The sequence below is a fragment of the Eretmochelys imbricata genome, chromosome 3 (assembly GCF_965152235.1).
Source record: "Eretmochelys imbricata isolate rEreImb1 chromosome 3, rEreImb1.hap1, whole genome shotgun sequence".
Taxonomy (NCBI): domain Eukaryota; kingdom Metazoa; phylum Chordata; order Testudines; family Cheloniidae; genus Eretmochelys; species Eretmochelys imbricata.
The window spans coordinates 177,545,102-177,564,178 of record NC_135574.1 but is presented as its reverse complement, the minus strand read 5'-3'; the positions used below and the strand labels follow the sequence as shown (position 1 = coordinate 177,564,178).

General features: G+C 40.1%; 1 protein-coding gene across 1 annotated transcript in view; it reads left to right on the top strand.

Annotated features, from left to right (window-relative positions):
- SPTBN1 (spectrin beta, non-erythrocytic 1) overlaps positions 1 to 19,077 on the top strand; it is a 155,378-nt gene that overhangs the window by 72,204 nt on the left and 64,097 nt on the right. The window contains exons 3-16 of the mRNA XM_077813885.1: positions 2,160 to 2,333; positions 3,774 to 3,865; positions 5,954 to 6,034; positions 6,938 to 7,053; positions 8,236 to 8,348; positions 8,973 to 9,160; positions 10,102 to 10,219; positions 11,997 to 12,155; positions 12,667 to 12,969; positions 14,066 to 14,219; positions 14,865 to 15,735; positions 15,851 to 15,988; positions 16,641 to 17,397; positions 17,605 to 17,807. Coding sequence (XP_077670011.1) covers positions 2,160 to 2,333; positions 3,774 to 3,865; positions 5,954 to 6,034; positions 6,938 to 7,053; positions 8,236 to 8,348; positions 8,973 to 9,160; positions 10,102 to 10,219; positions 11,997 to 12,155; positions 12,667 to 12,969; positions 14,066 to 14,219; positions 14,865 to 15,735; positions 15,851 to 15,988; positions 16,641 to 17,397; positions 17,605 to 17,807 — 3,467 coding nt within the window. The remainder of the gene's footprint in view (positions 1 to 2,159; positions 2,334 to 3,773; positions 3,866 to 5,953; positions 6,035 to 6,937; positions 7,054 to 8,235; positions 8,349 to 8,972; positions 9,161 to 10,101; positions 10,220 to 11,996; positions 12,156 to 12,666; positions 12,970 to 14,065; positions 14,220 to 14,864; positions 15,736 to 15,850; positions 15,989 to 16,640; positions 17,398 to 17,604; positions 17,808 to 19,077) is intronic.

The following is a 19,077-nucleotide window of genomic DNA, read 5'->3' as shown; positions in this document are numbered from 1 at the left end:
GTTATTTTTAAATTGTAAATGCAGTTAATATATTCATTCAATAAAATATATAATAACCTTACACTTGTGTTACAAATTCTTACCCTCATCCTGCAACACGGAAGAATAGTCCAGTGGAAAAACAGTCCAGTGGCTAGGACACTATCCTGGGATGCTGAAGAGCAGAGTTCAGTTCAGTGCCCTGTCAAAGACTTCCTGTTTTCCCTTGGGCAAGTCACTGAGGCCTAAATTTTCAAAAAGGTGTGGTGATTTGGAATGCCCCAATCTTCAGGTGCCCAAATTTGTACATCACTAAAGGGCCTGAATTTTCCAAAGGTGCTGCTAACAATCCATCCTCTGAAAACCTTTGAGGTGTCTCAAGTTGGGAACCACAAAATTAAGGCACCCAAAATAACTTCACTTATAACTACTCTTTAATAATCATTGCATCCGTTTACCTGAAGGTCAGACTCACTGGTCTATAATTCCTGGGATCACCCTAGTATCTTTTCTGAAATGTGAGGTCTTGTGTACACTAAAGCCTGTTTGCCCTGCTCTGACAGTGTGTGGAAACCTCAGAGTGGAAATGTAATATATGTCCGTTTTGAGGGCCTGTTACATAGCCAGGGTGGTGTAAAGTAGCCATCATGTAAGTGAGAATCAGGTTCCTGGAAATTTACGCCCTGGATCAGAATTAATGCTGACTTAGGCCATGCTGCCCCCAAAAGAGAACTTGTGGTCACAGAAATTTGAAGTGAAACCAGTGACTACTGACACTTTGGTGTCCTTAAGAATATTTTTTTAGCAAAGTGTTTCATGTTTATTACTGATGTTGTTCAAGCCAGTGTTCCTAGGATACATAACAGAGCTCTGGCTGAGACCTTCTGTCTCCTGAGTACAGTCTGAAGAAAGGACTTTGCCTGAGCTATTTCAGTGGCCAGTTAATTACATTCACTGAATAAAATAAAGAAAACAGTGTGGATAGTGTTTTGGCTGAATACCCTCAAAGATATGTCAGTGAGCACTGAACAGCATATTCAGCTGTAATGCTTGTCTACAGAACAAAGTTTCTTTTATTTTATACCTGACTGTTTCTGTTTTATACCTGACTTTCAAGTGATGTTATTGCGTTCATGGTTTTGCCGGGTTACACTGGGTCTTGATCAAAAATGTTACTTTTACGGTGCTGGCTTCCTTTTTTTTCTTTTAAGGAAATCAGTTGGAATAAATGTATTCTGCTATTTTGATAAAATCTGCCTGTCTTTAAGGGTCAAAGAAGTTTTGAAATTTCCTTTTCATGGTGCCTCATCAGTTTGTTTAAGGGCCAAATCTGAGCTGCCTTTAAAAGAGTTAAATGTTGGCAGGAGATGTCCTCTGGAGTTAATTGTTTATCTTTATTGTGTTCATGCATTGGTGAGCTTGCTTATTTAATATATTTCCCAATGCAGCAAATATTACTTTAAAAACAAATCTTGGCTGTCTGGCACAGAAAGGTGTGTGTCAGTAAAACATGCCATTATCACCCAGCAAAATCACTAGTCTTTCAGATAGCAAATGAAGGTAGTGAATTGAAAAGGAAGATGATGGCAGCATATTTTGACTGGGAGGTGGAATTAAATTGCCTTCACTTCTGCTTCAGAGACTTGATCACGTTCTCAGTGAAGGTGTTCACTTTCACTCCTTAAATCGGCCAAATTATCCTCTCTCACCTCTGGGTGTGGTAACCACGGGCACATTATCTGGTTCCATAAACGGACGTTATTGGTTGATTGGGGATGCACTGGTCCGCTGACTGGTTTGGACACATGTTTCAGCCAGAGATGACCACACAGCAACATTATCCTTTTAAAAATGAGTTTTACAAGGAAAACAATTTAAATAAATAAATAAATAAACCTATTCTCTCAAGGAAGAAATGCTTACCTCATATTGAAAGGGGTTAATCTGGGTCAAAGCCTGAGATGAGACTGTGTCCCTAAAATGATGTGTGACCACAGATCATGAATTGTGTTTTTAATTTTGTCATCAGCGTTAAATCCCATCTGGAGAGAAAATACATACTATTGCCAGACTGAGAATGGAAATTGTAGATGACTGCACCTGTTTAGATTGAATGGTTGAGAAACATTTTTTGCAGTTTCAGTAATATCTTTTTTCCCTGTCTGTGTTTTGCCTTGTAGCCCAAACCAACCAAGGGAAGGATGCGCATCCATTGTTTGGAGAATGTTGATAAAGCCCTCCAGTTTCTGAAAGAACAAAGAGTGCATCTAGAAAACATGGGATCCCATGATATTGTGGATGGGAATCACAGGCTGACTCTTGGCCTTATTTGGACCATTATTCTGAGATTCCAGGTAAACAAATTACTTTTGAGTTCTACATGTTCGTTCTCAGTGGACCTGATCCTCCAAGTTACTGGGGACCTTCTGAGAAGTGCTAAGTGCCCCTGAGTCACACTGACTTCAAGGGGAGCTGAGGGTACTTAGTACTCAGCAGGACTTCTCAGGAGTTTACAGAAATGGACAGCGGCTTGCATGATTGATGCCTAAGTTGCATCCATAGCAGGATCCATACCAGGAAGCAAACGAGAACTGTCAGCCTAGGTTTTCTGTCTATAATTCAGGTACTGTTTTTAAAAACATAGGTAAATACAAGGCGCAGAGAACAAAATAAACTATCTTATTTTCATTATCAGGGTGTTTAAATATATGACATATAAACACTTAAAATCACTGAAAGTGATTTGTAGAGATTTCACAGTTTAGTCATAACCAATAGTATAAATGTATAAACCTTATTTCTCTTATCTTTCTACTCTTGACAGCCACGAAGTTTGTTTAAAATCTTAATATTTTTGCCTTTTATGGCTTTACTTAAAACCATGCAAACAATGAGTGGGAGTATTTTTGGTTCTTTGAATATGTATGAAATACAGGAGAAAAGTTCCCATCTCAGTGGAGTAGAATGTAATTTTGAAAAGTAAATGTCTCTTTAACTTTTAAACTGGTCTGAACTAACAGCTAACTCACAGTTAACTTTTATGGCAGTCACAGTGCTATTCCCTTTCGTTCCTTATATGTAAGGAAAAGATTTATTGTAAAATTTCTGTGTTTTCTACAGCTATCCTGATACAAAGTCAGTGTAAAATATAGCAGTGCAATATATCCAGAAAGTCTGACATTTTTGAAGTAAAATCTTTTCAGTTTACTTTGTCTTTATGAGGATAAAATGGTCAACGTGCCCATAGGTTACCATCTTTATTTTAAAGTGAATAAAATAGTAGACTTCAACATACTAGACTGTGTTGCTTCTAAAACCACTGGTTCCACTGAACTCAGTGACAAAACCACGTTGCCTTCGAAAGAACTGGGATCTGTCCCTCAGGTTTCCGTCTCACAAGATGCTGAGCATCCTCAACTTCCACTGAAATGAGTTGAGATTACTCAGAATTTTGCAGGAAGCACAGAAAACCTGGCAAGATTAGGCTATAGCTTTGTATAAAACAGGTTTTGTTTTGACAATTTGAATTGGACGTTTCTGGTGAATTTTAAATTGTTTGTCCGTGGACTTTTAAAAATATCTTCTGGCAAGTTAAAGGCAAAAGAAAATGTTCATCTTATTTTTCTTCTAAGTGAGTGAACATAAATCTGCGCTGGTGCTCTTTTGCTTTGCTGTTCCTTGGTTTTCTGTGTTGCTTTTGCTCTGGTATTAATTTATTTTATTTCTTTGGAAATGTGCAGAATTAGCTCAGAAATGGTAAATTGATTTCATTAAAACTGATTTGTGAATCTTAGATCCAAGATATCAGTGTCGAAACGGAAGACAACAAAGAGAAGAAATCTGCTAAGGATGCTTTGCTCCTGTGGTGCCAGATGAAGACAGCTGGGTGAGTGTAGATAAAAAGGTTATCTGAAATATTCTTCTTACAGCATTCCGAGGTTTCAATGAAATTGTTTTAAATCTATAAACACGTATCTTCCCTTAAGTGGATTGAACTAAGATAAGGCAATCAACAGAAATGGTAAAATTAATCTTAAAAGCTGATATTTACTAGTCAGTGAAATCTGGCTTACTTATGTTTCTTTCATGTGTTCTACGTGCTAAATATCAGAATCTGAGAATTCAGGAAAGACTACTAGCTCAACACCCCCTTTCCATTCCTATTATGAGATTGTGATGACACTGAGGCATGTTTACTACCAGATTTTTTCCCTTAATTTTTTTGTGAGGTCATAGATATATACAATAACTAGCATTTTAACTGTTTCAGAAGCTTTGCCCCAAGTCTTCTCTGTGTTTTCAGTGGAATTTTGGGTCATTCTAAACAATGGTGTTCTGCTTGTGGATCATTAGATTATTATTGTGAGATTGACAAGACTCTGTGGTATATAATCCTGGGCTGCTGGTCCTTCACGTTTTGTTTTAGAAAATATGCTAGGAACCGAGAGCTGTTTCCATGAAAGTCCGTGTCAGTTTCCCTTTGACTTCAGTGGGAGCAGGCCAAAACGTAGATAGCTGAAAATTGATGCAGTCCCTTTGAGTTTGTGTTTGTTGACTAGGATGTTCCATATCTTTTCCTAGAATATCATTGGAACACAAAAGTATTTATCTGAATCCTGCTCTCCTTTCAAGGCAGAATCTCAGAAGACTCTAACATCAAAATAATATAATTTTCTCTCTTTCTGGTTGTGGGGTTGCATTTTGGGACGGAGAAGTTGGGCGTTGTTTTTGTGGATGGCGTAGGCTGGGCAAAAGGACTTAATGAAACAAAGATGTTCATTGTAGTCTCAGGAGTGGTATAATTCTGAGCACTACAATTCTAGTCTTCTGAAAGTCCTAACCTGCAGAAATAGTGTGTCGCTTTTTATAGGAATTCAGTATTATGCAATGGAATTCACCCTAGATAATGAAAAGAGTTTTAAACGTCAAAGGACTGTAGCTTGTCTTGATTAAATCTTGTTCTTTACGCTTGATTTCGGTGGATTTGGCCCACAGAATATCTTTTGAGGGCTGCAAGGAAAAAGAATATCAATGGGAAGACTGTTGCTGCTTCTCTGAAACAGACTCCTTGGTGTCCTGCTGCCTTTGAGGTAGCCACACACATTATTTAGTGCAGGTTTGAATTTGTTAGGCAATTAAAGTTTTGATTTCTTTCACATTTAGAAAGAGGGCTTACATAAACAGAAGTGCTTCCAAAATGCCTTTCACAAATAGTAGCCTTCTTGCTATTAACTGGCTATCCATTATTTATAGAAATCCACTGTTTCTTTCCTTCATGAAACTTGAATGGACGTATAGCAAATTGAGCGCAGTTAAGTAATTCTAGCGAAACTTAGGCCTCTCTTTCAGAGAGTTCACCTGAACTGGGGTTTGCAAACAACCTGAACATTTTTCGGAAACTTTGAAAGTCCCTGAACCACTGATCAAATTAATCTTGAATCTGCTCAATCCATTAGGCACAAATTTGACCATCACACTCAAAATCTTGAACTCTTGGTTAAAAGCATTTGTGGGGAAAGGTCATTCCTCTGAAACTTTCCGTTCTGCTTCTCCAGCAGTTCCTATCCCTCTCCAATATTTAATATTTCAAGTACCTGAAAATAATAATTTTTCAGCTGTTGAGTCAAGAAGTGACTTCAGACTTGAAGACATCGGAACAATACGGACTGCAGACTGGGCACCACAGAGTAAAATTACTTTTCTAGCTTTTTAAAAAAAATTGGTTATTATCACACGCGTAGAATGTATATCCTTTTCTTAAGCGTTACAAGGAAAACTGAGATGTTCTTGCCTCTTGCTATTGACATGAATAGAAAACAATCATTATGATTGTGAAACTTTAGTAGCTGGTTGATAACATCCCTCCCTTATGTTATAATTGTCACTCCTACCACCAGCTTCCACTGACGTAACATGCAAAGCCAGAGCAGGAATGCTATATTGATTATGCTCTTTCTGGTTTTTGTTGTGTCAGTTACCCCAACGTCAACATTCACAACTTTACCACTAGCTGGAGGGATGGGATGGCTTTCAACGCACTAATCCATAAACACAGGTATGTCCTTGGAATATTCGCTATAGATTTAGAAAGATGAAAGTGTTGCTGTGTACTCACAATTTTGTAGTATAGTAGTTCGCTGTTTGATTTTTAAATCTGTGGGAGTTGAAGATAGGTTGCAAGAACATTGCAGAGTCCCATGGGCAAAAGATGCAGCAAAGTAATCAGACTGTTGTAGCTCTTCACATCATTGCCAGTTCACCCAAGTGGTAGTTAGTGTCTGGCATTGCACATCAAAATGGCTACATTTGTATTCAGGAGAATAAATCATACATATGTGATTGTATCACTTTGTGATTGACTACTTTCCTCGCAATGTCAATTCGGTACCTAAATAGACAGCTACTCTTTTCCACATGTGCTACCCTTACTTACCCTGACTAGCACCATTGAATTCAATGGACTACTTGTGAAGTATGGTGATACTCCGTGTTAGTAAGGTGGCAGAATTTGGCCCTAGGTTAAATGTTCATTAGGAGCTAAACTATACCACTTGTACTCACATTGGTGACTACTTGCACAAGAAAGTGCTCACAAATGTAAGTAAAGGCTGCACAACCCTGGCAGTAGATTATTTGTTTTTTCTTATTCATTTAGGTCACATTCATTCTTGGTAAATTATCCCCATTTTTGTCATGGGCCAGATTGTGCCACCCTGGCACATGCTGTGCAGTACCTTACTCCTTCAGTGTCCCACTGAAAGGGGTACGACTACTTGAGAAGTAAAGTACTGGATAATACAAGTAAAGGTGTCAGAATCTGGTCCAAATTCATCCCTGGTGAACTTAGCTCCATAGGTCACCACTGCTATTTTGGGTGTCTCGGATTTATTTTTATTCATTCATTTTAAAGCAACATGCTTGTGTGTTGGAAAAATCAAGGATTTTTTTTATTTTTTAGGCCTGATCTGATTGATTTTGACAAGCTGAAGAAATCAAATGCACACTACAATCTGCAGAATGCTTTTAACCTGGCAGAGCAACACCTTGGTCTCACTAAGCTTCTGGACCCAGAGGGTAAGAGTTCCTACCCTTACAGCATTGACTGGCTGTATATGGAGGAATGTCATTCCTTTTTTACAACCCTCCATGCCCCAAGGTGATGTTTTGTGGCAGATTTTTGTGCGGAAGGCAACTGGATGCAGCTCTCTTTCCTATCAGTACCACTCCCTGCATTTTCCTGAGGAGGAGTAGGTAGAACATCAGAGAGATGCTCGAGATGTTCCCTTCTGCAAGGGACCTTCAATCCCAGTTCCCTTCAGTCGCAGTCAAGGATCCCAGGACTCTCATTCTCTCATGTGGCAGTGTTTTGCTGTAACCAGACCACCATACTGGCCTTGTGTATAAAACATAAGAACATCCCAGTGAAGAGGCATCTCTATCATCTGTACAGTAAAACTTTTTCTTTACGCTAAAATATAGATGACACATTCTTCATAGAAATGTCAGCAGCATTTTTTCAGCCAACAGATGAATATTAGTGTTCGTGTGCGGCATGTAGTTTCAAGTCAAAGTAACATTAGAATAGGGAGCTTTATTGTCACAGGACAGGTAAAGATCATGTCGTCACTGGGAAAGTTTCTTCTCACTGACTTTCCAATACATCAACATTTCTGCAAGGATTGGAAATAATTTACTCTCCATCTGCACTCGTTAAGGATTCTCCTGAACAAATATCCAGCTGGGTTTGCTTGCCTTTGTGAATTCTAAATATGACTGTGGGTGACAGTCTATAACTCCTTGGTGCTGGTGATTGGAATTTCCTCTCTGTAATACTCTTAATACTATCATAACATCAGTCTTCTAAGTGTTTGACAAAAATTGTGCCTCACAACATCCCTGTGAAGATAGGTAAATATCAGCCTCACACAGCAGAAATTGGAATAGAACCAAAAGGTCATGACTCCCCGTCCTTTACTTCAATGACAGTTTGCATTCTCTAAGCCTAACACAAAATATAGCACTTAGTAGTCATGGAGTTTTGTAGCTGCCACTACCAAAGAATATGAGACTAACTCAGAACCACTGAATGTATTTTAGTTTAGGTACGTAAGGCTAGACTTCAGATAAAATCTGGGAAGCTGAAAGGCCACTGAACCCACATCTCTGAGTCTTACGTAGTGGATTGTCAGCACTGTAAGCATTGTTTCAAACCACATATCCCACAGTATACTAAAGTAACTCTTATTTGGTTTTCAGATATCAGTGTTGACCATCCTGATGAAAAGTCAATTATCACCTATGTGGTGACATATTACCACTACTTTTCTAAGATGAAAGCTTTAGCTGTTGAAGGAAAACGTATTGGAAAGGTTTGCAAGCTAAGATTTTATTTGTGATGCAGCAAACTAACTATTCGTTTCTAGTGAGCGCTTCAGCCCATTGTAAATGTTAGCTTTTAATCATGGACGTGAACACTATATATTCCTATAAAATATAGGAAGTGCTTAATCTTTCCTGATATTTCTATCCATATCTTAACCAAAACCATTTAGCTGATATTTTATTTTGCTTGTTAACTTTACATAGACGTGGCTTTCTCCTGCCCAATAACTGCTTCCCACCCCCAAGAGTTTCTCTCTCCCCTTCTTTGCAGCCTTGAGGAGTCCCTTGTTTAAAAAAGCACACATGCTTTCTCTCCCACTTTGCACAGCAGCCACCATCCTTGCCCTTGAGACAGACTGAACGGGAATTCTTTCTCAGTCGATCAATCACCACATCCTGCCCCTCAGTTTGCCTGGGATCATGGGAATTCACTGCAGAGCAGTGCAGGGTCCCCACTCCTCAGTTATCCTATCCCCTGTTGTACTCAGGAATTAGCCGTTGATTTGTAAGCTAAGTTCCCCTGCACGGTCTCTTTTACGTAGATGTAGGATTGAAATGCGTTTGAACTGGTCTGGCCTTTTTCCTCAGTTGTTTTGTGCTGCTTGTTACAGGTGCTTGACAATGCTATTGAAACAGAGAAAATGATTGAAAAATATGAATCGCTGGCTTCTGACCTTCTTGAGTGGATTGAACAAACGATTATCATCCTGAACAATCGCAAATTTGCCAACTCACTGGTTGGTGTGCAACAGCAGCTACAGGCATTCAACACTTACCGCACAGTGGAGAAACCACCTAAGTAAACTCAGTCACTTTGCTTTTGTTTTTTTATTAATCTCATCTTAAGAAAATAGCTTAAAAACCTCTGGTATCTTATTTCTACTTAGTCCTGATCTTTCACTCTTTCACTCACCCACACACACAGTAGAACAAGAAAACACTGTGCCATTTGCAAGATCTCAGATACCAGCAGATACTGCCTCGCAGCAGCCACTCATAACTACTCATAGTAAAGTACTGCAAGGAGCAATAGAGTATCATTATCAGACAATAATGCCACCATTTATGCATGTCAGCACTGTATAATACATGTACACAGCTAATAATAGTATTTCATTGTTTATCCCAGATCAAGAGCAAGTGTCTCTGGTTTTACAAAGCATAACTTTGAATGCTAAAAACTGATGTAACAAGAAACTAAGTCTCTTTAGTTCTGTAAGCTGCCATGTAATGTTATGACCCTGTAAATATGTATAATCAATTAATGCAGTTTTCATTAATAATAATCACCGTCCAGATGCATTACAATTGCGGTTGGTTTCATAGTGCCTATAAAATGAGTGTATTTTCTAGGAAGTGCTCTAAAGGCCTGATTCAAAAGAAAGAGTCTCATTGATTTCAATGAACTTTGAATCTAGCCTTAAATTCTGTGTCAGTAGATTAACTAGGTCAGTTCATGAAATAAAAAATCTGCCTCCCCCATCCCTGAGGGATTTCAATATATAAAAACAATTCGGCTGACTTTGTGCAATCATTGTGACATTTGAACCAGTTGGTTCTCGTGGGCACTACTCCTGTCCTTCCTGCTTTCACATGCAATGAAACAGAAAAAAAAGACTAATAATAATTGTATTACTGAGCTATGAACAACGTCAGTCCTTGAACCAAAGTGTGCTTTCTTGATTAGAAGTGATGAAATATTCATTTCAACCCTGTTTTCTTTTGGGAATTTGTGTCTAGATTTACAGAAAAAGGAAACTTAGAAGTACTGCTTTTCACCATCCAAAGCAAAATGAGGGCTAACAATCAGAAAGTATACATGCCACGGGAGGGCAAACTCATCTCGGACATTAACAAGGTGAAAGCATAAACTCTGTTTTCTCAGCTTCTTATGTGCATGTCAAATGTTTCTTTTCTTTTAATCTCACTTCCAGCTTGCTAGGGAGAAAACTGTCCCCCGCACCAATCCCACAACCCCTGGATTGACACAGGGGATCCTAAAGGATTGAGGGGGTAGAATGACTTTTCCTGCAGGCCACACTGGATAACCACTAATGTAGCCTCAAGGCTGCAGCAGCATCTGCAGCACTTGCATATGCTTCCTCTGCTGGGGGAAATGGTGACTGGTGTTGTGTAGCTGTAGATCCACTGGCCTTGCCCTGCTTCTCATTAGTCCCGCCCCATAGAACTCACTGGGTATATCTACGGAGCAGCTGTGATTGTGCTTCCCAGTGCGGGTAGACAGACACGCAGTAGCTTGGCTCAAGCTAGCATGCTAAAAATAGTAGTATGGCCCTGGCAGTTGGGGCTAGCCACCTGCGTACAGGGGGTTAGGTGGGATTGTACTTGGGTGGCTAGCACCCTCCCAGTTGCTGTGTAGGCAGGCCCTCTGACAGAAAAGAGAAACAACATTTAGTGATCTCCCTCCCCCCATACCCCATTTTCCAATGCGCTCTACCTGCCATCAAAGCCCCCTGGCAGCTAAAGCAGAACAGAGTTCCACAGTGAATCAAGGGTCTTCCTTGGCCACAGAACAGGGGGCAGGATTTGCCCCATAAGTGTCTCTGTCCTAATGTCCACTATGCGAGAGAGTTAGGGAAGGAGAAGGTTTGTGTGAAGCCACTGGGAACAATCTTGTTGGTTCCCAGTCAGAGTTTATACAACTAGCTGTTACTCAGCTACAGCTGACTGAACAGCAACAGGTCTGACAAGATCTCTTGGGGATAACAAATGACTTCAAACTGTGAGCCTTCCTAATTTGCTTTTTATCATGCTTGGAATTCCCAGAGCAGCTGTTACTGGTGTCTGTGCTTCACTCTGCATCCGGGAGAGCAATAAACTGCACAACTCCCCTGTTTATGTTATGCTCCTGCTCCTGTGCCTGTGAATGCCTAAAATACTTTGGTTTCAGGCAAAGTCACATCTGTTAGGATTTAGAGGAATCTAGGATAGTGTCTGATTAACTGGGGATATTTTTGTTTTTGATGAGAAGGATCTGTAATGCTGATTAGCTTGATTTTAATATGTAATTTTTATGGCACTAGCTTAATGTACGTGAACAGCTTTTTACTTTTTAAAAAATGTCTCATGCAACAAAAGAAATAGAACCCAGTGTTCTGCTCTTTTTCTAAAAGTCAGACCTTAAAGATCTATGTGCAGAATGATTTAGGAGAGAGAACAGGTGAATCATATTTTCTCTCCCTAAAAGGGAAAGATTTTAGCTCTTTTGAGGAAAGATTAAACACACTTGGATGTACAAATTCAAACCAATTGTTTTATTTAAAGAAAACAGATTTAAAACAAATAAAGAAAGATCCTCACAACACTCCTGTGAGGTAGGCACATTTGATACCCAGTTCATAGGCAGGTAAATTGAGGAACTGAAAGTGTAAGTAGTTCTGTCTTGGCCACGCATTGGCAGAGGTGGGTATAAAGCCTGACAGTCTTGTGCTCTTTCACTAAACAACATGGGCCAAATTCGTCCCTTATGTAACTGCTTTGGCCACAGTGAATTTACATCAGGAATTAATTTTAGTCCACAGTATTGATTTCATGCAAAGTTGATGTGATTTCTCAAAGTTCTTTAAAAAAGTGAATCTAAAGAATATGATGATTCATTTTTTTCATCTCTTCAGGCCTGGGAAAGACTGGAAAAAGCTGAACATGAAAGAGAACTGGCACTGCGAAATGAGCTCATAAGACAAGAGAAACTGGAACAACTTGCACGGAGATTTGATCGCAAGGCAGCTATGAGAGAAACTTGGCTGAGTGAAAATCAACGTCTGGTTTCTCAGGTGGTGCTTTCAGAACTATTTGTATGACTAAACTTATCACCGTGAGTAATTATGGGATACAGTTTCTGCGCGCAATGCGTGTTCCCTACTTCATGCTAGGTGCCCTACAGTTTGTGCTGTGTGTGTTAGACTCCCTCTGAACTAATTCGGCAAGTCTAGACTCAGTAGAAAACTATGCAGGAATGTCTCCCCAATATTCACTATTTCCATGAAATGGAAGGACCAAGTAAATGGCTAGTGAATTCAGTGGAATTACACCAGGGATGAACTTGATTCATTGACATTAGAGACAGAAAATGCCTGTGAGGTCCCCTTGCCATAAGGCCAATTCATGATTTTCCCAGTAGTATATCTGCTGTTTTTATCAATGGATGTATTTTCAGAGTATTTTGAAGCCACCGTTGTTAGCAAATTTGTTTTGAATAATCAAAAGTAACATTACGCAGCTTTGTTTGAGCAATAGCATTTTTGATGCACAGGCATTACTAAAATGAATTCTGTGCATTTACAGGATAACTTTGGTTTTGACCTTCCAGCCGTGGAGGCTGCCACTAAAAAACACGAGGCCATTGAAACAGACATTGCTGCATATGAAGAACGAGTCCAGGCGGTGGTTGCTGTTGCAAAGGAACTTGAGACTGAGAATTACCATGATATCAAACGCATCACTGCAAGAAAAGACAATGTTATACGCCTGTGGGAGTACCTGCTGGAGCTACTCAGGGCACGTAGACAAAGACTGGAGATGAACCTTGGTCTGCAAAAGATATTCCAGGAAATGCTTTACATTATGGACTGGATGGATGAAATGAAGGTAAATGTTACCAAGATAAGATGATGGCAGGAAACTGCTGCTGTTACAGATTATGTGTGTCCTTTATCTGTTTGAATTATGTTTGTTTTAACCATAATGTCAGGAACCAAATGTTCAAAAGCAGGAGCTCCCCATTCACGTACATCAGTTCACTTCTTGATACACAATGCTGGACTTTTTTTAAAATATAAAATGAAAACAGCTACAAAAAAACCCCAAGTACTTCTCTCACCTTCTAAACAAAGTAATATTTTATTTTTGCTTGTCTCTGTTTGGGGAAGGCAGATTTACATTCAATGCAGTACTCGTTCTGGGCCAGACCCTTTATGCAATGCACATGTGGGTGGAAGGAGATAAGGACCTCTCTTCCTCAGCTGTGCAGCTCTTCCTCAGCTCTCATGAGGGCCAAGAAGACTTGCAGCTGCTGTGCTCAAGAGAACATGCAAACTGTTTCCCACCTGTCTTTGAGCTGGGGAGAGGGGCAGGGCCATAGCTCCATCCATTCTTCCTTACCTGTCAGCCAGCAGAGGTGACTGGCTGGGCAGAGGAATGACACTGCACCCCCATAAGGGCTGCAGTAGCTGCGTGCAGTGCCCAGGAGCTAAGGGAGGCAGAACGTCTCCCAGTGCTCCCCTAGGCAATACAGTTCTGCACCCTCCCCAACACAAGACTGTTTAAGTGGCACAACGAAGCCCTTTTTGTGTAATAGAGTTTTGAAAATATAGAGAAAATATTGGCCGAAATATATTGTCACCAGTGTAAATCTGTAATGGCTCTATGTAAATTACTGGTATCACTCCAGATTTAAACCAGTGTACTGAGAGCAGAACTTGGCCCATCATATGTAAATATTGCTCATTTATATAGGTGGCATAAAAGTGCTCTATTGGCTAAAAAAAAGAATTAAAAAAAAATAAAAACGCAGTCATGAAAATGCTACTTGATGCCTGGGGTCTTATATCTATAAAGGAGACTTTTACCGTATGGCCAGTTGCACTGCGGTGAGAATCTCTAGTTCTGTGCTTTGGGAGGTGCATGAAGTAGATTGTTTTAATAGTGACTAACTCAGCGCTTTTAACTTGCTTTCTTTGAGCAGGTGCTTCTGCTATCTCAAGACTATGGCAAGCATTTGTTAGGGGTAGAGGACCTGTTACAGAAGCATGCGCTGGTGGAGGCAGACATTGCCATTCAGGCTGAAAGAGTGCGGGGAGTCAATGCGTCTGCTCAGAAATTTGCCACAGATGGAGAAGGTAAGTTGTAGTTTTACTTATGTGTTAGGTTTGAAGAGACAATAATTTTGGTTACATATTTATTGAGCTTCATTAGCCGTATAATACACATTGGGCTAAATTCACCAGCGTAAGTGGGCCCATCTCCATTGATTCAAGTTGGATTTACTTATGCCAGAGGTAAATTTGGCCAGTTACCTTCTCAGAATTCATCATGGCACTGTATTTTGCATGGCATTTCACACTAGTAGCTAGCAGATTTTGTAACTTTTTACCAGTCATTCCTTTTGCCTTACAATTTCCCATTTCACCTCTTTCTAATGGTTACAGTTCAAGTTATTGGATCTGACTCTGATCTCGTACACAGTAATGTAAATCAAGAGGAATTTCACTAAGTTACACTAGAGTAAAACTTCCCCGTTTTTGTACTGCCATTTTGCTCTTGAGTTCAGTAGGGTAAATCCAAAGTAATTTATCTGAATTCACTGAGAATACTCAGGATTTACACACAAATAACTTAGAGTGAGGTTTGACTGGTACTCTAGTCTTTTAGTGCACTCAGCTACTCTGTGATGGCTACTCTGCAAGCATTAAGAGTCCTAGGTGCTCTAGTTTTACAGGTAAAAATAAGTAAGATTGAACTCTAATACATTTCTGTCTGATCAGGTTACAAACCGTGTGATCCACAAGTTATCAGAGATCGTGTAGCTCATATGGAGTTTTGTTATCAAGAGCTATGCCAGTTAGCAGCCGAACGCCAAGCTCGCTTGGAAGAATCCAGGCGTCTGTGGAAATTCTTCTGGGAAATGGCAGAAGAAGAGGGCTGGATCAGAGAAAAGGAGCAGATCTTGTCATCTGATGACTATGGGAAGGACCTAACTAGCATTGTCCGTCTCTTGAGCAAGCATAAGGCGTTTGAAGATGAAATGAGTGGCCGTAGTGGCAACTTCCAGCAGGCAATAAAAGAAGGTGAAGATATGATTGCTGAGGAGCACTTTGGGTCTGAAAAAATTAGAGAGAGAATTAAGGATATGCGAGAGCAATGGGCTAACCTGGAGCAGCTGTCTGCCATTAGGAAGAAACGCCTGGAGGAAGCCTCTCTTCTTCATCAGTTCCAAGCTGATGCTGATGATATTGATGCATGGATGTTGGACATCCTCAAAATTGTCTCCAGCAATGATGTTGGCCATGATGAGTATTCTACTCAGTCCTTGGTCAAGAAACACAAAGATGTTGCTGAAGAGATTGCAAACTATAGGCCAACCATTGACTCACTGCATGAGCAAGCAAAAGCTCTGCCTCAGGAACACGCCGAATCTCCAGATGTTCAAGGCAGGTTGTCTGGAATAGAGGAAAGATACAAAGAGGTCGCTGAACTGACACGGCTCCGTAAACAAGCTCTACAAGATACCCTTGCTCTGTATAAGATGTTCAGTGAAGCAGATGCTTGTGAACTTTGGATTGATGAAAAGGAGCAGTGGCTCAACAATATGGAGATTCCAGAGAAGCTTGAAGACCTGGAAGTGATCCAACACAGGTGAGAATAGAATTGTGAGGAGGTCCTGTTGTATATCAGCTACCTGTGTGCCTCACTCTAGTCTTATCTTGTCTGTGACTGAGGGTTCCCAATACCTTTATGATCTTTTTTTCAGATTTGAAAGCTTAGAACCAGAAATGAACAATCAGGCATCCCGTGTTGCAGTGGTAAATCAAATTGCTAGACAGCTGATGCACAGTGGTCATCCAAGTGAAAAGGAGATCAAGGCTCAGCAAGACAAACTCAATACAAGGTGGGTTAATGACAGATGACATGTGGAAACTTGAGATTAGAGGACATGGTTAGCGTTGTTTCTTTTGTGTTTCTGTGTATTTTATATATATGTTTTTGAAATTGGCAGGGTCTGATTTTCACCTAGTGAAAACTGACATAGTTCTGTTTTTTTTAAAAAAATTCTGCCTCTCTCTTAGGGCCTGATTCAAAGCCAGAGTTGTTCCATTGACATCAATGGACTCTGAATTAGGCCCTTAGTACTGTAGCTATAAATCTGTGATAATATGAAGACTTAATGTGCTAAATATTTTGTTGTAAAAATCAACTGGTACAGCATATTTTACAAACCTGCTCTTAGAGTCTTAGTTTTAGTCTTCATGTGCATTCACGCTATGCGGAAAATCCAGAGAGTTAGAGTGTAACCTGCAGAAAATATTTGACCCTGCAAAAAGTGAAAATGTTGAAATCCAGTCCATTGCTATCTGGTGTTTTCTAGTATACACTGTAGCTCACTGTGGGGGGGAGAACAAAAAAAAAACAAAAAGAGGTTATTTAAAAGTTCAACAGGCTTACTTCAGCCATTTTCCTCATTCAGAAATGTTGACATTAGACTTTACCATTATTGTATATTACCCTCAGTTTCTCTGCTTTTCTCTCCTCCCCATTTTTAGATGGAGCCAGTTCAGGGAACTGGTAGACAGAAAGAAAGATGCTCTTATCTCTGCTCTGAGTATCCAGAATTACCATCTTGAGTGTAATGAAACCAAATCCTGGATCAGGGAAAAGACCAAAGTAATTGAATCCACACAAGATCTGGGCAATGATCTGACTGGAGTAATGGCCCTTCAGAGAAAGTTGACGGGTATGGAACGTGATTTGGTAGCCATTGAGGCTAAGCTAAGTGACCTGCAAAAAGAGGCTGAAAAGTTGGAATCTGAACATCCTGACCAGGCTCAGGCCATCCTGTCGAGGCTTGCAGAAATCAGCGATGTGTGGGAAGAAATGAAAACTACCCTCAAGAACCGGGAAGAGTCCCTTGGAGAGGCAAGCAAACTACAGCAGTTTTTGCGTGACCTGGACGACTTCCAGTCCTGGCTATCCAGAACCCAGACTGCGATTGCCTCAGAAGACATGCCAAACACACTGACTGAGGCTGAGAAGCTGCTCACTCAGCATGAGAATATTAAGAATGAAATCAACAATTATGAGGAAGACTACCAGAAAATGAGAGACATGGGCGAGATGGTAACCCAAGGACAAACCGATGCACAGTATATGTTCTTACGCCAGCGCCTGCAGGCTTTGGACACTGGGTGGAATGAGCTTCACAAAATGTGGGAGAATAGGCAAAACCTCCTTTCACAGTCTCACGCCTACCAGCTGTTTCTCAGAGACACTAAGCAAGCTGAAGCATTTCTTAATAACCAGGTAAGTGGACAGTAATTTAGTTCCTTGCATTAATCTCTGACAAATTGACACCACTTATTGCAGTCACCTAGCTAAAGATAGCAAGTTTTTTTTCTCACAGAGATGAGAAACACTCTAGTTCACGGTATGGGGAGCCTCTCTCTGTCAAGCAGATAGCAATTAACACGTCTTATGCTTTTTTGTCTGATATATTTTTCTTAATAAAAGGAATATGTTTTGGCCCATACTGAAATGCCCACTACCTTGGAAGGAGCAGAAGCTGCTATTAGAAAACAGGAGGATTTCATGACCACAATGGATGCCAATGAGGAAAAGCTCAATGCAGTTGTAGAAACTGGCAGGAGGCTCTTTAGCGATGGGAACATTAACTCTGACAAGATCCAAGAGAAAGTGGACTCTATTGATGACAGGTAAGGTTTGCTTAGAGTTTTAGTGACTGTTGTACATCAAACTTTCCAGCTCACCCAGAACTTAATTTCTTTTCTGAATTTGCCTTTATCCTTTGGATTGTGGAGATTTCCTAGCATGAAGCACTGATACCAGTTGGATTGGTACTGAGATGTAGAAAACCCCAGCTCCTGGGAGCAAGGCATTAAGCTGAAGTATACTGAAAAGTGGGTTTGCTTCTCTCTCTTACATCAGTGTAAACAGGGAAAAACTCTACTGAAATCAGTAGAGTTACAGCAGTGCAAAGCTGACCCTAAGTGACCTGAGACTCAATCCCTGTATGTTTTAATCCAGTTTTCTCGTAGATGGATTAAGGCGAAGGGACGTATTAGAAAATCCTAATATGGTATGTTTTCGTTGTGTTATAAAAACATTAGGAACCAGCATGCTTCAAAATGAGATGGGCTAATCGTAATCAAATATGAGCTCTGCCTCCTTCTGGAGACATTTGAAATAGTGAGCTAATAGTAGGATTTGGCTGTGAGACGGTTGCTATATCATTGTATCAGAGCATTCATAGACTGTTTATGCTATGAATTGAGGGAGCTGGTCTTCCCTGGTTCCACAAGTCTAAAGTTTCTCTGCTATCACCTGGCTAATTTAATTATATTAATGTATTCCTGTCCTTCTCCAAAGAAGGAAGGTGGCTCCTCTGGAGTACAAGTGAAATTGTACCTGTCCTACCCACTTGGCTTTGATCACGATTCCCAAGGTGTAACAGAGGTTCCCTGCCTCTCTTTGTGAAATTAGATTAGAAAACATTGGTAAAAAGAAAAGGAGTACTTGTGGCACCTTAGAGACTAACACATTTATTTGAGCATAAGCTTTCTTGAGCTACAGCTCACTTCATCGGATGCATACGATGAAGTGAGCTGTAGCTCACGAAAGCTTACGCTCAAATAAATGTGTTAGTCTCTAAGGTGCCACAAGTACTCCTTTTCTTTTTGCGAACACAGACTAACATGGCTTCTACTCTGAGACTATTGGTAAAAATGTCTCTCATCCTAAAACAGGCTATTTCTTTGTCCTTATTGCTGGGACATGGCAGCTATAGATTTTAAGCACTTCTTCTTTTCTAAATTCAGGATGTTTAATTTTGATGGGAATGAACCTAATGCCTTGGATGCACTTTTACCCTTAGATCACAAAGCACAACTATAATAATAATAATAATAAACTTACGTAGAACCTTTATGCCAAATAATACTTTTGATCCTTATACCAGATACTCAT